Here is a 16,420-nt window from a genome sequence, read left to right on the forward strand (position 1 = left end):
TGTGTGTGTGTGTGTGTGTGTGTGTGTGTGTGTGTGTGTGTGTCTGTAAGTGGATCTTGCGTCAAGACTGTTGGGTTGGGAAACTGTGTCAGGGAGGACCATCCAACATGCTCAAAGTGGGGGGTTGGGTATTTATAGCAATCTGACAGTAGAAATAACTCCATGAAGAACCTGACAGTCCCCTTCAGCAGCCTAAACAGCACCCACAAATATACATGTATGTGTATATATATTTTTATTGTATTTTAAAGTAGGACTAAAAGTGAGAACTCTCAGGATTAAATAATTAATTGATTGATTATTTAATTAGCTAAACATTATTGCTCCAAAATGGAAATTGTTTGGTTGTAGCACCATGCAATATACAGACACACACTGAAGATGCAGGGATAAGTAAAAAAGTTGTGTAAATAAATAACTTTATTAGACAAATTAGATGTGTATTTACACAAGAGGGTGTGAGAATCACTGGGGCACCGGAGGACACTGGGAAATAACCTCACTGTTTTCCCTCATGTGAATGCAGGGCCTGACTGCGTGTTATTTGATCCTGCGTGTTCTGAGTCTAAATAAAACAACGTCATGTGGTCAGCTGGGACTGAGGGGTGCCGACGACCATGTTTTAATAGACTTTACTCATCGGCGCATACTTACTGCGGTAAGGAGGTGACGTTGACATTGGGAGTCACGGCTTGGAATACTCACTATCGTGGATCATGAAGAGACCCTTGGTCACAGTGTTGGCAGTAGCTGAAGAGAGGCTCTGACTGTTGTGGTTTCGTCACGGTGTGTACGGGGGAGGGGGGGCTCTCTGCTTTCCGGACTTCATGGGGGAAAGCTCGGAGATGGACCTCAACGCTCTGGAGGCCGCGGAGGAGGAAGACGTGGATCTGCAGTACATGATTGAACAGAGTCTGCTGGAGTGTGGGCAGCGTGGTGGCGGGGAGGAGACCCCCCGAGGGGACACGTGCAGGTACGCAGGTGTTGGTGGGGGTTGGGGGGGGGCATACCACCTCCCTGGTAAAGTGCATTGCTCTGCCCCACAGGGTACCCACAAACGCCACAGAAAACACCAGGGTTTTTGAAGCCATTAGAGCTGGTGAGTTGCTGGGAGTCCTTAACTGCTGCCTTGCCATCTGTTATTGGTCAGATGTTATTAAACAGGCACTTCTATGCAAAGTCCTGTCTGTGTGTGTGTGTGTGTGTGAGTGAGTGAGAAAGAGAGAAAGATAAATAAGGATAAAACTGGACTTCTGGCCATAAAATGACACTTGTAGAAGTTGGTCACTTTGGATGAAAGCTTCCATGTTTTACACGTATTGTTGTAATTCTACCATGGTACTGGCGCTCTTTTGGTTGTAGCTTCAAAGGGTACTTCCTCTGTGTGTTTTTTCTGCAATTCCTCATCCTATTCCTCCTCGCCAACACACCTGTCACCAAGGCGATGAGAAAGCTCTGCAGAACCTCGCCAGCTGCCGGCAGGCTTTCTCAGAGGCCGACAACCGGGGCTGGATCCCGCTCCACGAGGCCGCTGTGCAGAGCAGCAGGGCCATCCTGGAAATCACCTTCGCAGGTGCCTACACTTTTACCCTGTTTTGGTGTAAAATGCAGTAGCTGGAGCTCCTATGATACAGGGTAACATGCTTGATGTGATGGTACGAGGTGACACTGCAACATGCAGGATCCACCCTGCGATGCTGTGACATGTATGTTGCCGTGGCATCCACAGCCTCTCCCCAGGGGGCGGGGCACAGCCGCACCCTCCTCGGGAAGACGCCCCTCTTCCTAGCAGTGGAGCAAGGCCTCAGGGCCAACGCCACATTCCTGCTGCAGAACGGCTCTAACCCCAACAGCAAGGATGAGGATGAGGACTCGCCACTTGTGGCAGGTCAGCCCAGACTTCCGCTCTGGAAAGGCGGGGGAATAGCAGTTGATAATCATATCAGCAACTGTCAGTTATTCTAAATAAATCTGCGCTGCTAGAACAAGAGGGAATTTTTTAAATACTATATTTACTGGTTAAGCCCAGTTTTTTTTTTTTAAGGTATAGAATGTCAGCTGATTACTCTTAGATGCTTGGTAAGGAAATGTACTTTCTTGTTACAGTCTATACCTGGTTTTCCATCTATAGAGTAACTTTTCTACTAGAAAAACATAATAACAGTTAACACTTGGTCTGCATGATAATTTGGTCAAATTTCAGAATGTTGTAACATTTTGAACCTTTTTAGATGGTCTTACATGGTCACATAACCCTTGGAGGGTGTGCTTGCAATGTCTTGGCACATGGTTCCTGTCCCTTTGTTTCTGTTCCATTAATCAGTTTTCTTTTTTTATTTTAAAAAAAAGAAAAAACAAAGAAACAAAAAAAGTATAGCAGCTGTCAAAAATCAGACTGGGGAATGATTTGAAAAACAAGGTGATACTGCTGAAGCTCTTTCCTACTGTCCTACAGCTATAAAGAACAACCAGTACGACATGGCCACACTGCTGCTCCGCTACAATGCCAGCGTGAACCAGGAGGGGGCGCACCGCCGGACGGCGCTTCACGAGGCGGCTCGCCTGGGCGCCGAGAACTTTGTGCAGCTGCTGCTGCAATCCGGCGCCGACCCCGATCCGCGGAGCGAGTATGGGCTCACCCCCCTAGCTCTGGCCGCTCAGTACGGGCACTACGAGATCGTCCAGACCTTGGTCCAGAGAGGTACGAACTGGGGAGCACGTCTCCGGGCGTCCAGCAGCTACCGGCATCGGCTGACCATTGCTACGTCTCGCAGGGGCTGACGTGAATTCGCAGGCCAAGGATTCAGCCACTGTCCTATTTGAAGCTGCCGCCTCGGGCAACCCGGATGTCATTTCTCTACTGCTGGACTACGGCGCCGATGCCAACATCCCCAAGCACACGGGCCACCTCCCCATCCACCGCGTGGCGCACCGCGGGCACTTGCTGTGAGCAAACGGCCTTTGCTTTCACACTTGTGTCCAAAGCAACTGCTCTACAAACTCCAGCATTAAACCTAATTTCATTAGGCAGCTCTGTGTTTTTCAGATGAAGTTCACTAGGATACTTCAGAGGTGTGAAAGCAGTCACCCGTAGAAGTAGCATTTCTCCGTCCTTAAACTTTATGCTTCTTACCTTTGTGTTTGTTTATTTAGCTGACACTTTTCTCTAACGCAACTTAAATTCTGAGATACTTACAGTGATTACTGTCCCATTAACCTTACTTTGTCACTTTTGAATATTATTTTTGAATCCCGATGATCATAACGTCTTCGGGCGACTGCTCCATCTGCTGTACGATGACATCGACTGGGCCCAAATTTCTTATTGTTTGGGCATTCAGCAGTGGCTGCGTTTCATTCACAAAGTTTTTCGTTTGCGATTCCTTTCAGGTTACTTTTTATTTAACGTATCAAGCGGAAAAGTGAGTGTTTCTAGCGGTGATGAAAACAAAAAGCAAAAGAAAACATCTTGAAATAAAAGTGAAAATAACAGTGCAGCATGAAAATATGATTATAGAAACATTGTGTATTTATATTATTATTAGTCTAAATTAATGTAATTTTCATCAGTAATGTGTGAAATTAGTAAAAAAATATAACAAAGCCCTGTTAAACAATGTAACATTCGTGCATGTTAGTTGTTTGATCTTTATGGCATACTGTATTATACGGTAAATGAGGGTTTGTGACTTACAAAGAAAGCTGATTTAAGGCAAGGTCATTAGAATGGAACCCCATCGTAAGTCGAGGCCAACCTGCATTGTTAAGGCGAGTGCCTCAATCACGGGTACTACAGTAAGAGGTGGGATCCAAACCTGAAACCTTCAAGTGCAAGGCAGCAGCTCTTGGCACTACACCCCCTTCTGTCCCTTCCTGCCTCTCTACTGTTGCTCTAGCCTCTTTTCGTGCAGCATTATTTTGCTCATGGCTTCTACTCAGTTTGCCAACCAACCAGCATCAGTGTTTGACTCCCAGACGTGTGATCCACTTCCCTGTCGCCTCAGGGCCCTGGAACGCTTGATCCCCGTGACGACGAAGGAGGCGATCATAGACAGCGGCATGAGCCCGCTTCACTCCGCGGCGGCTGGCGGGCAACCGCAGTGTCTGGAGGTGCTGCTCAAAGCCAGCTACGACGTCAACTTCATGCTACATCCGTGCGTGCGCCGCAACTACGACGACGAGCGGCGCTCCGCCCTCTTCTTCGCCGTCTCCAACAATGACTTGCGCTCGGTGAGACTGCTGCTGGAGGCCGGCGCCATGCCCAACCAAGACCCTGTGAAGTGCCTGCAAGTGGCGCTGCGCATAGGCAACTATGAGCTCATCAACACACTGCTGCGCTATGGCGCCAACGTCAACTACTACTCGCGCATCAACACCACGCACTTCCCCTCCGCCCTGCAGTACGCGCTCAAGGACGAGGTCATGCTCCGCATGCTGCTCAACTACGGCTATGACGCCCAGCGCTGCTTCGACTGTCCCTACGGCGATGGCTCCCATGTGCCCCACGGCTACGAGGGCTGGACCGCCTCTGTCATCAAGGATACCATGGTATATTAATGTTGAAATAATTTAAAACAACCGAAAATATTTGGTACTCCTGTTCAGTGACATTTGGTGACCAGTTCCTCCCATGAACATGCACTCTTGATCATGTTATCGAACACCAACGTAAACACCAGACAGAAGGTGTAAACACTGTGGAAGTGAGTTGAATTATTGTCTTCCACACTACTATTCTAGCTGGGGGTGTTATACTGACGTGTGTACTGGAGGTTGTGTGCAAAGAGTGCATTCGGAACTAGATGAGTGAAGAAAATGCAGTTAAAAACAAATAAACTCAATGCTTAACAATTCGTAATTTCCGTAATGCGAGGAGCCCTCTACCTAATTTCCGCCATCGCTCACCTCTGAATAACCATGTTACTGAGCACGGTTGCATTAAAACTAGGTTCCCCATCTCTCGGCAGTTCTGCGAAGTGATCTCAGTCTACTGGCTGAGGGACATCTCTGGACATGTGGTGCACATCCTCTTGGACTACGTCGACCATGTGAAGATCTGCTCCAAGCTGAAATCAGTGCTCATGGAGCAGACGCAATGGCTGGACATATGCAAAATCCAACGTAAGGGGGGATTACTCAGGGAGTGGAGGGCACACAAGGTCAAATGTCCATTTGTCACATCCCCTAATGTATCTCAGATAATGATGCCTTGCTACCTGTAATCCAGCAGTGGAGACTACTGTACATGTGTATAAGGCACTAGAGAGAATACCGCACTTCCACCTGTTCAGTGTAGGGCTAACTGTGCAGTTTGCCTTACTTGGTCAGTTTGGACCTGGGTTTTGGTTTTTAAATTAGTTTTTTCATTGACTTGGCTTGTCATGTCACCCCCAGTTTAGTTATTTTTTAGTTTAATCAAAGCACATGTTTTAATCCCCTTACCCACAGAGAACCCACGATGCCTAAAGCACCTGTGCCGGCTGAAGATCCGCGACTGCCTGGGCAAGCTGCGCCTGCGAGCTCCTGTCTTCATGAACTTCCTGCCCTTGCCCAACTGCCTCAAAGAGTACATCCAGTACCGTGAGTATGACCTGTACAGCCTGGGCAGCGGCAGGGATTCAAGCTGACAATACCCGGTGACACTTGGAGAACAGTGGACACTACCTGGATTTTTTGCTGTCCTCTGCATGTCTCTCTCCTCAACTTTGAGATTGTCTTCAACATTGCGTTTTGCATTAGGTTAGCTTGAGAGATAGACGGGAACCTACCTTTCAGCCTCCTACTGTGTTATTAAAATTTACACTCTTAACACCAACAAAACACATAGAGTTCCTTACATAAAGGGGTGAATCCATCTCATGAACTCAGCCGGTTCGGCGAATTCCCATTGTGAGGGGGTCGAATTACTATTATTTCTTACGCAAAAAATAATGAATTCTTAGATGAAAATGTCACCTAGAACTAATTAAAATACCCAAACAAAAAGGTATTTTATGCATGAAAATAACGCCAATATATTTTATAATATTTGTAACAAAAATGATTATTCCTATCTTGTTGTCAGTCTCATTTTTTGTTCGTTGATTGAATTAATTATCAGTAACTGCTCATTAAGAACCGGAGTCTGTTCAGGTAGCATGGAGTGTTTGGCAGGGGGCTCCCTGGATGGAGACAATGTGATAACTTGGTTTATGAATATTTGTCATGTAAAGAAATAAAGTTCACAGAATCACAGTATGTGTGCTTCACTCTGTAAAGCACGTAGACACTGGAGCTGCCGTTAGAGGTGCTGTGAAGATGTCCTGCCAAAGCGCAATGTCCAGCAGCCAGATGAGTGGACTCACTTGCAGTGAAGGACACAGGTGGAAGTTGTTACTTTTACATTTATTCATTCAGCAGCCGCTTTTCTCCAAAGTGACGCACATCTCATAGAAACAGAATTTTTGCATTACATTAGGAGAAAGAGACATAGCTGCAGATATGTGACTCTTAAGTACAGTTAGTTTCCTTGACCATATTCACCGATGTTCATCACACAAGTAGCTGCATAAAACTTTACCAGAATACCGATGATTCCTAGTCACCTTCCTAGAGATGCATATAAACATTTATTTTACATTGCAGGAGTGGCTGTGTAAAGGATTGATCCAATCGTGATCATGACATCATTCCAGACACAATCTAGTCCTCTGAGCTCTGAGAGCTGACCGACTTGGACGGCAGTTTTGCTATTTGTCCTTTTCCCCGTACTTCTCCCAATGTCTCCATTATTACTGATGCTCCTCTTCATTGCACACGTCTGGTCCTTCTCTCACAGCTTTAAGTGGTCCGAGGCAACCTGCTGGGAAGGTCCCCAAGCAAAGTGAATCTAAGCAGAACTGAACTTTGTGTTTCGGCAGTGAATCAGCTGCTGGTTAACATTTATTCCGGAGGAAGTCTGGAGAATTATACTTATGGCAGGAGACAATGGAAGGGAACTTTATTACATGGCTTCGGAACGTGTCGTGGAAAGCCGCGTGGTTATTGTGGAAGGTTACTGAGCTCCCTGGAGATAAGGATGGAGCTGGAGAATCGTGATAAGCCAAATAGGGTTAGGAACAAAGGGAGTTTTGATTGTCCCCTTTTTTAAGGTTCCTTCACGAAGCTGTTGACCTCGCAGGGAAAAGTGTATAAAGTAGATGCCGGTACCTGATAAGCAGTCCAACCCGATCAGGAGAATTCTCTGCGCTGAGACACGGCTCCATGGTCCCTTGGCGGCTCTACCGGAAGTGGACAGCACCGGGTCAGAGGAACCATCTCCTGGATGGGGAGTGGGAGGTAGGGGGACCCCCAAAGGACCATGCAGCTTCTCAGAAGAATCGTCGCGTGTGAGAAGGCTTCCTGTTGCAGGGGAAGACTCTCGCTCGCTCTGGAAGTGGCCGGGTCCTCAAAAACACGCGAGAACCTCGTTGTCCTCTCTTGGCGATGGACTGAGCTCCACCTGCGCATTGTTAAAGTCACACTGGCTCAAGTACCTTCAATGACACCTACTCTTTTAATTCACTTCACTGGCATTCAGTATTTACTGACATAGCATGTGCTTTGGCATGGTACTCAGTATTTTACAGGCTTGGTATGTTTTGGGTGCACAGTGTTTGGGGATATAAATCCAGCTTTTTTATTATTATTAAATTCTTTAATTTCTTTTAAATGTCTAGAGGGGGTGCGGTGGTGCAGCGGGTTTGGCATGTGCCTGCTCTCTGGTGGGTCTGGGGTTCGAGTCCTGCTGGGGGTGTTTTGCGACAAACTGGCATCCCATCCTGGGTGTGTCCCTTCCTCCCTCCAGCCCTGTGCCCTGTGTTACCAGGTTAGGCTCCGGCTTGCCTCGACCCTGCTTGGGATAAGCGGTTTTAGGCTGTGTGTGTGTAATAGTCTAGAAACGGGCAAACCGTGGTTCTGCATTTTCTTAAATCTGCACAATGTGATTCTTCAGTTCTGTGGACATTATGAATACATGATCAATGTACAATTCTGTTTACATCATCTCTGCTGAGTGTCACCTTGTTCAGGATGTGGCTCTGATACTGGACTGGACCTTTTGAGGCTCCATTTTCAGTATGTGACTCTTTCTTTTTTAACTACTCATTCTTGAAGACCTTTTATTACAGGAGCAGGATCCCAGTTCCCTTTTGCACGCGCACACACACACACACACACACACACACACACACACACACACACACACACACAATTTTCTGAACTGCTTGTCCCAGACGGGGTCGCGGGGAACCGGAGCCTACCCGGCAACTCAGGGCGTAAGGCCGGAGGGGGAGGGGACACACCCAGGACGGGACGCCAGTCCGCCGCAAGGCACCCCAAGCAGGACTCGAACCCTAGACCCACCAGAGAGCAGGACCCGGTCCAATCCACTGCGCCACCGCACCCCCCTATCCTTTTGCATACATATTATACTGAAAATAAAATTTATAAAAAATTTTATGTATATCTTTCAACCATGCCCAGATATATAGGACAGCTTTAATGTTCAGTTCTGCTTACATTTATTGTTTTTATTATTATTAATCCAGTGCTTTTGTTCAAAGCCACTTACGATGTTAGGTTTGTGTACTTCATACAGCTGGCTAGTTGATCCTGGAGTAATTCAGAGTAAGTACCTTGCTCAAGAGTACTAAAGCGGAAGGCGGGATCTGATCATGCTTCTGCTGATTGGACGGTAATGGCACTAACCATCGCACTACCTGCTACCCCAGATGATATCTGTGAAAAAGCTGACCCCAAAGAGCACCCTGGACTTGGGGTTCCACCCAAACCATTATTGTTATTATAAATGTGTTTTATTAAGCGTGCCTTAAAAAAACTGAAGGTTGTAATGTTTTACATATTCATGCAATTGAATATTTACTCAATCAGGGTTAAGAACTTCAAGGTTGAAGTTTACAACCGGAGTTGGAGCGCCAGTTTTTTGGAAGTAAGGTGGCCAAATATTCACAGTGTTCCCAACAGACAGTGAAATAGCATTTTTTTAAATTTGTAGTTAACTTTCACACATTTTTCTTTTAGTGAGATCTGGAAAAAAAACAGGCCATACAACTCAGCAAAACACAGTAATTGTGTTGTTATTTGTACAAGGTAAGTGAGCATGCCTCCAACCTTTTGCTTTAGTTAGCAAGAGGGTCAAAAGGGTGTGTGAACTGACACTGTGTCCTGTGGGCAAGGACACTTTTCCTGTTTTCTCTCTTTACTGTTTCCATCAGGTTTGGGAGTTGACATCATAGAAATAGACTATAGCTTAAGAAAAGGGGTAAAGTCAGGTAAAATGGGGAAGGCCAGAGGTTGCTGATCTCAATCATTGTATGTAATAGTTACCCTTACAGTTAGAACAGTGGATATTCAAAGCAGTATAAATACGTGTATTGTAAACATTTGTAGTTGCGCACATTTTGTCCAATCAGTTCATGTAAGTGACACAAAACCTTGATATCAGTATAATGTTCCTATTTTTCAAAGGTCACTGAAACTTTTCAAGGTTGTTTATACAGTATATATGTGTGTATATATAAGTGGGTATTATGAGGGTATATACAGTATATATAAAAATACAGAGAAAGTGGCCAAAAAGAATGACTGAAATGTGAGCTTAGTGTTGAGTTCCTAAGACAAGTGGAGTAGAGAGTGAAAAGTTCAACTCCCACAGACAGTTTGAAACCACTTGTCCCAAGCAGGGTTGCAGCAAACGGGAGCCTAACCCAGCAACACGGGGTGCAGGACTGGAGGGGGAAGGGATACACTCAGGATGGGATGCCAGTCCATCGCAAGCCACCCAAAGCGGGACTTGAACCCCAGACCTACCACAGAGTAGGACCCGGCCAAGCCCGCTGCACCACCACGCCCCCTCTAGACATTTAAAAGAAATTAAAAATTTAATTTATTTTCATAAAACGCTCTTCTCACGCAGTGACACAGAGCGCTTGAACAAAGACATAAGGCAAAGAAACAAAGAAGTCTGTTGGCTACAGACTACTGTAATACATTATCATTGCTTTTATATGACTTATAAGTGTGTCTACTGGCCGTGGAGGAAAACAACAAAAAACTCCCAACTGAAAGTCCAGGGAGAAAAAAACCTCTGGGGGTCCAAGTGCCAGTGGCTGCCCAGCCCCCAACCCTTCTGGGCATTCTAGATAAAGAAGACTTCTAAGTCAGTTTACAGGTAACCAAGGCATTGTGGCTGTATGGTAGCTTGATTTCCCAGTTTTGCAAGGTACAGCTCATCCATCATGGTGGTTGGTCATCATCTTCAGTCTGGATGGGGTGTTTCTGTAATGGCCAGCCGGCCTTCTCAAGTCTTATTGTAAGGAAACAATCCTCAACAAGAAGAAATTGTTAGTAATCTATAACTTAGAGAAATTAATGAGGCAGTTTAACGCAGAGGTGGAAAAAAACAGAAACACAGCCAAGTGGAATGACATTTCTAATGTTATGCCCGAGTGAACATGTAGGTCTTTAGTCTGGATTTAAAGGCTGAGAGAAAAGTTTGCCCAAGAGGTCACATGGGGACACTGCCGCGGGGCTTCGCCATCCCTCAACAAAACTGTCAGTTAAAAATTAATGAAACAATTAAAAAAATTCTTCTAGCTATTTATTGTACGTAGCGCCCCCCCACGTTGTTGTAACAACGCACGGCCCGCCCCCGTGCTCAGAACAGCCGCAACAAAAGTGCATCCACTTCTTATTATTAAAGGGAAAAAAGTAAGTAAATAAATAAATAAATGTCGCCTATATAGTTTGCGAGCAGAATGAAATGACCGGCGTAAAGTCGACCTGCACTCCGGAGCGGGACTCCCTCGGAGATGTCTTTTACCACGTTCACCCCCCTCACAGCTCATCTCTTCTACCGGCCGGACGGGGCTTCGCTCAGCGGGTACGAGGAGGAGGAGAACCGCCGCGTGGAGCCGCCCCAGGGGGCCGCCGCGTGCGACGGAGGGGAGGGCGTCGTCCCGCGGCAGCGGAGCGCGGCGAATGCGCGCGAACGGGACCGCACGCTGAGCGTGAACGCGGCCTTCTCCGCGCTGCGGACCCTCATCCCCACGGAGCCCGTGGACAGAAAGCTGTCCAAGATCGAGACCCTCCGCCTCGCGTGCAGCTACATCTCCCACCTGGGGAACGTGCTGCTGCAGGGCGGTGACGACGCCGGCGCGGACGCCGAAGAGGATGATGAGGACGAGGACGACGAGGATGGGGATGATGAAGCTCAGCCGTGTCTCAGGGATGCTCGATGCTCCAAGGGGGGCGGAGGAGCGCAGCATCCGAGGACCAGGTGCACCTTCTGCGTGAGCAGCCGCAGGAGGAGGAGGAAGAGGAGGAGAAGAGCGGTGAGTTTTTAGCCACGGGGTCGAGTGGGGAAACTGTTCTCTAAGAGAAGTACTGTTACTCTCAAGCACACTGGTAAAAGCACTCGTCCCAAATACAGTATACTACTTGAGTGGAAAATAAAAAAGTAAAGGTTAAAAAAAACATGACATGAAAAATGTAGGCTGTGTGTGTGTGTGTTTTCAGTACATTTTCACTTTTTCATAAATGTACTCTGCCAGTAAAAGAAGGTACACTAATCGGATAAATGGAAAACAAATGATGACACACCTGCTATGTACAGTATTATTAACAATTACTTGTATAATACTTTTGTCCAAGACAACCTACCCTGCTAGGTTTGTATACTAAGCTACAGTACTTTATTCACTCATTTGTACTGCAAGGTCATTTTTCCTGATGCGGTTAACGTAAAGTATTGCAGCAGGGGTTGGGGTTGGAATAGGAATCCTTTCGCTATGTATACAAACTGGTGATATTTTTGTATGCTATTTAGCAAATGCATGTATCATAGGCATACAAGCAATTTACAAAATCAACAACTTGTAGGAGTGCGATTTGGACCAACAAACTTTAGTTACCTTTACGTTTGTTAATTATGTTGCTTAAAGATAGAACAACAGGACTTTTCTTACCATTTGAACCAACAATATTGTATACATGTCCAGCTCTTCAGCTACATATAGTCAAATACAGCCAGTCATGTGAAAAGGTGTCATATAAAGCCAGTGTTTATAAAACATTTTAAATATTTATATATTCAATTTAAAACTTCATACAAAATTTATGTCATTTATATGAAATTTAATATATATATATATATTATGTTTTCACAGTATAATTTTTTTTTTTACATTTAAATAAAAAGTGTATATAATTACTTTTGTCATTGTGCCTTTATGAAAGTTTGCTGAGATACAATATGGGCATGCATTAAAGGAATACGGATTTTTAGAAATTATTTTTGTGAAATAATGTTTGTTTTGGAATTATGACTATGTTCCTTATGAATCCTTTCCATGTGTTATAAATTAAATAATTCCTTTGCCAGATTTCTTCAGAGGCCTTTAGAAGTTACTTTAATGATGGATGTTCTTTAATTTATGGCTTGTTTCCAGGATGAAGAAGGCAGAGATGCTCTGAAGTTCATGCCATTCCACTACAGATGTGCTGCAGGTGAAAGGCTCTTCATCTGAGAAGAATATGAGTCCTCAGTGGGAGTTCTCCAGCAAAGCAGTGGGGGTACTAGTGCCTATGTTTACCTCCAACAGAGGGGTGGAATCAGGAGCGGCGGCCCAGGGCAAAGGCAGTGAGAAATATGTCCTCCGTCTGGGGAAATTCATTGGTAAGAGACAGGGGGAGTTTTCTATCCACCAAGAGCTTTCAATGAACTCTTCAAGAGCACAAGAAGATTAGCAAGTTTGTTGAACAAGTTTTCAGTGAAGTGTATTACTTTTGTTCCTGTATATATGTACACATACGGTGATGCTTGAAAGTTAGTGAACCATTTAGAATTTTCTTCATTTCTCCATAAATATGACCTAAAACATGATCAGATTTTCATGCAAGCCTTAAAACTAGATAAAGAGAACCCAATTAAACAAACAAGATAATAAAATTATATTTATTCATTTATTTCTTGAAAAAAATGATCCAATATTACATATCTGTGTATGGGCAAAAGTAAACCTCTAGGATTATCAGTTCATTTGAAGGGGAAATTAGAGTCAGATGTTTCAATCAATGGGATGACAATCAGGTGTGAGAGTGGGAGGCCCTGCCATATTTCAAGAACAGAAATCTGGGGCTTCACTTTCAAAGTCTGATCTTCACAACATGGGTTTGTGGAAGTGTGTCATGGCTTGAACAAAGGAGATTTTTGAAAACCTCAGAAAAAGAGTTGTGGGTGCTCCCCAGGCTGGAAAAAGTTACACAACCATTTCTAAAGAATGTGGACTCCACCAGTTCACTTTCAGGCAGAATGTGTACAAATCGAGGAAATTCAACACCATTGTTACCCTCCCCAGGAGTGGTCGACCATCAAAGATCACACCAAGAGCAAGGCATGTAATAGTCTGGGAGGTCACAAAGAATCCCAGGGTAACTTCTATGGAACTAAAGGCATCTGTGGCATTGCCTACTGTGTTCATGAGTCCACCATCAGGAGAACATTGAACAATGGTGTGCATGGCAGGGTTGCAAGGAGAAAGCCACTACTTTCTAAAAATGAACATTGCTGCTCATCTACAGTTTTCTAAAGACCACATGCATAAGCCACAAAGCAACTGGAAGAATGTTCTGTGGACAAATGAGACCAAAATAGAACTTTTTGGCTTGAATGAGAAGCGTTTGGCGAAAGGCAAACACTGCATTCCAGCATAAAAACCTTATCCTATCTGTGAAACATGGTGGTGGCAGTATCATGGTTTGGGCCTGCTTTGCTGCCTCTGGACCAGGACAACTTGCCATCATGATGGAACTATGAATTCTGAATTGTACCAGCACATTCTACAAGAAAATGTCAGGGTATCCATCCGTGAACTGAAACTCAAGAGAAGGTGGGTCATGCAGCAAGAAAACAGCCCAAAACACACAATTCGTTCTACCAAATAATGGTTAAAGCAGAAAAAAGTTAATGTTTTTGAATGGCTGAGTCAAAGTCCTGAGCTTGATCCTCTAGAAATGTTGTGGAAGGACCGGAAGCGGGTAGTTCATGTGTGGACGCCCTTGGTTGAAGCTGTTCTGTAAGGAGGAATGGCCTGAAATTCCTCAAAGCCGATTTGCAGAACTGATCCAACAGCTGCCAGAAACATTTATATTTACATTTAAATTTATTAATTTAGCAGATGCTTTTGTCCAAAGCGACATACATCTCAGCAAAAGTACTATTTATGCATTACATTGAGAGAAGGAGACATAGCTGCAGACATGAAAGTCTCAAGCAAACCTAGTTTGTTCCCTACCACTTGCTCCACTGAGGTTCATCGTTCAAGTAGGTGCATAAGACACAGACAAATCCCGATACCCACACCAATTTTTAAAAAAATGTTTTTTTTCATTTAATATTATAAGATACACAAATGAGCAGTACAATACCAGAGTAATGGCTGAATAAAGGCTGTATCTGGGGATGCTTCTGGAGTTACGATGTGTGAACAGTTACACCATAGTTGCAGTTATTGCTGCACAAGGGGGTCGTACCAGTTATTGAAAGCAGAGGTGTACATGCTTTTGCTATACACTGATGTGTAGCATCGTTTTCCTCAATAAATAAATGAACAAGTACAATATTTTGTCTCATTCATTTAATTGGGTTCTTTTCATCTAGCTTTAGGGTTTGTGTGAAAATCTGACCACGTATTAGACCACATTTATGCAGAAATAGAGAAAATTCTAAAGGATTCACAACCTTTCAAGCACTGCTGTATGTACTGGTATAATGGTTTTTTATTTATTTGAAATAAAATCAGTAATTTATGTACTGCCCTTGCGTTTTTTAAATGTTAATACAGCACGCATTCGTGGAAAAGAAAGGTAAGATAACCTTCCCCAGAACTCTACAGACCATCAAATAATAGGGCATATGTATGTGCTATATATGGTATATATTGTCATTTATTCTCACTGACAGGCTGACATGAAGTCGGGATACAGCTAGACCAGTCGAAGAGTAGTAAACATTGATCGCATGACTGGACATTGATTTGTGTCCTTGTGCCAACATCAGCCTGGCAAGGTTTTTATTTAACTGACAAGTTTAGATTAATTATGATGATAAAATAAATTGGTCTAGATCTAACATGTTGTTCTTAAGTAAAGCATCATGTTGTTGGAAGTCTAAGCTTTGCCTTTCAAGGCTTGCCAGTCCAAATACTGTGTACAGTAATGATGATAACAGTGCTAACAGGTCCAGTCTTGAATGATGTCCCTCACAGAAGGAACATTCTTCCATGCAGTGGTCTGAAATCCTGTTTTCTTTGTGATTGAGTTGAAAAACAGGAAGGGCAGTGCAGTGGTTAGAGCTACTGCCTCTGGATCAAAAGATTGCAGGTTTGATCCCTACTGCTGGCTGTAGTACCCTTGAGCAAGGTACTTACCCCAAATTGCTTCAGTAAAACTACCCAGCTGAATAAATGGGTAAATAATCATAAGTAACTTAACATTGTAAGTTGCTTTGGAGAAAAGTGTCAGATAAATGGAAAAAATAAGTGTTTATGAGTAGCACTGCTGTTTCACAGCACCTGGGTGGTGCAAGGGGACATTGGTTTCATCCCTGCTCAGTTTGTATGGAGTTTGCATGTTCCCCCTGTGTCTGTGTGGGTTTCCTCCCACAGTCCAAAGACCTGCTGTTCAGGTTCTCCCATAGTGTGTGAGTGACAGAGAGAGAGAGAGAGAGAGAGAGAGATCCACTGATGTATGGATGATGACCCATTGTAAGTAGTGTATCTAGCAGTGTAAGTCACCTTGGTGAATAAGGTGTGTGGGCTGATAACACTACATAGAGTTCACTGGAAGTTGCTTTGGAGAAAGGCATCTAATGAATAAATGTAAGGGCACAAACAAATCTGTGTTGTGGGTGCAGAAACTGACAGCACCAGTATTGTTCTTCCATGACCTCAAAGTCCACCGAAGGGACAGAACAGCAGCGGCTTTGTGACAAGACAGCTTCTGTCCATGACAAGTGTTTCCCCTGTATGCAAACACTCAGGAAGTTCACTGTTTATCTTCATCTCTGCTGGACAGCATCAACTGGAGAGAAATAAGAAGATGACATGTTAGTCCTGGGTGAGGATAAACATGTAAATTTGCCCCAAGCCATCTTTCAACTTGTTGTTCAGTCATCTTGAACCCAGGCTACATGACATGCCAGAGAGTCGCCTCAACTCTGATGCAATTTTATAGTACAACTTATAAGCCAATAATATCAAGGAAATCTGTGTTGTTGTAATTTCCTGCAATTGTGGTGCTTTCCGCTTCTCAAGTAAGCTTATGAAAGCTATTCAATCCATTTATCCTGCAGTATTTGACAGCACCTATCCTCAGTGAATGA

The 16,420-nt window shown here is 44.4% G+C and overlaps 1 protein-coding gene and 1 pseudogene across 1 annotated transcript; both read left to right on the plus strand.

The window, feature by feature from the left end:
* The first annotated feature begins 552 nt into the window (after window positions 1-552).
* LOC108936541 (dynein heavy chain 12, axonemal-like) lies at window positions 553-6,227 on the plus strand. The gene is made up of 9 exons (XM_018755964.2): window positions 553-973; window positions 1,047-1,099; window positions 1,442-1,573; window positions 1,730-1,888; window positions 2,456-2,701; window positions 2,775-2,946; window positions 4,005-4,548; window positions 4,968-5,121; window positions 5,449-6,227. Exons 1-9 carry the CDS (start codon window positions 828-830, stop codon window positions 5,625-5,627), a joined length of 1,785 nt encoding a protein of 594 aa, XP_018611480.1. The 5' UTR covers window positions 553-827; the 3' UTR covers window positions 5,628-6,227.
* Window positions 6,228-10,850: 4,623 nt separating this feature from the next.
* Window positions 10,851-12,831, plus strand: LOC108936384 (transcription factor 15 pseudogene; annotated as a pseudogene).
* Window positions 12,832-16,420: the final 3,589 nt, after the last annotated feature.

Source organism: Scleropages formosus, chromosome 24 (genome assembly GCF_900964775.1).
Source record: "Scleropages formosus chromosome 24, fSclFor1.1, whole genome shotgun sequence".
In the NCBI taxonomy this organism is placed as follows: Eukaryota; Metazoa; Chordata; class Actinopteri; order Osteoglossiformes; family Osteoglossidae; genus Scleropages; species Scleropages formosus.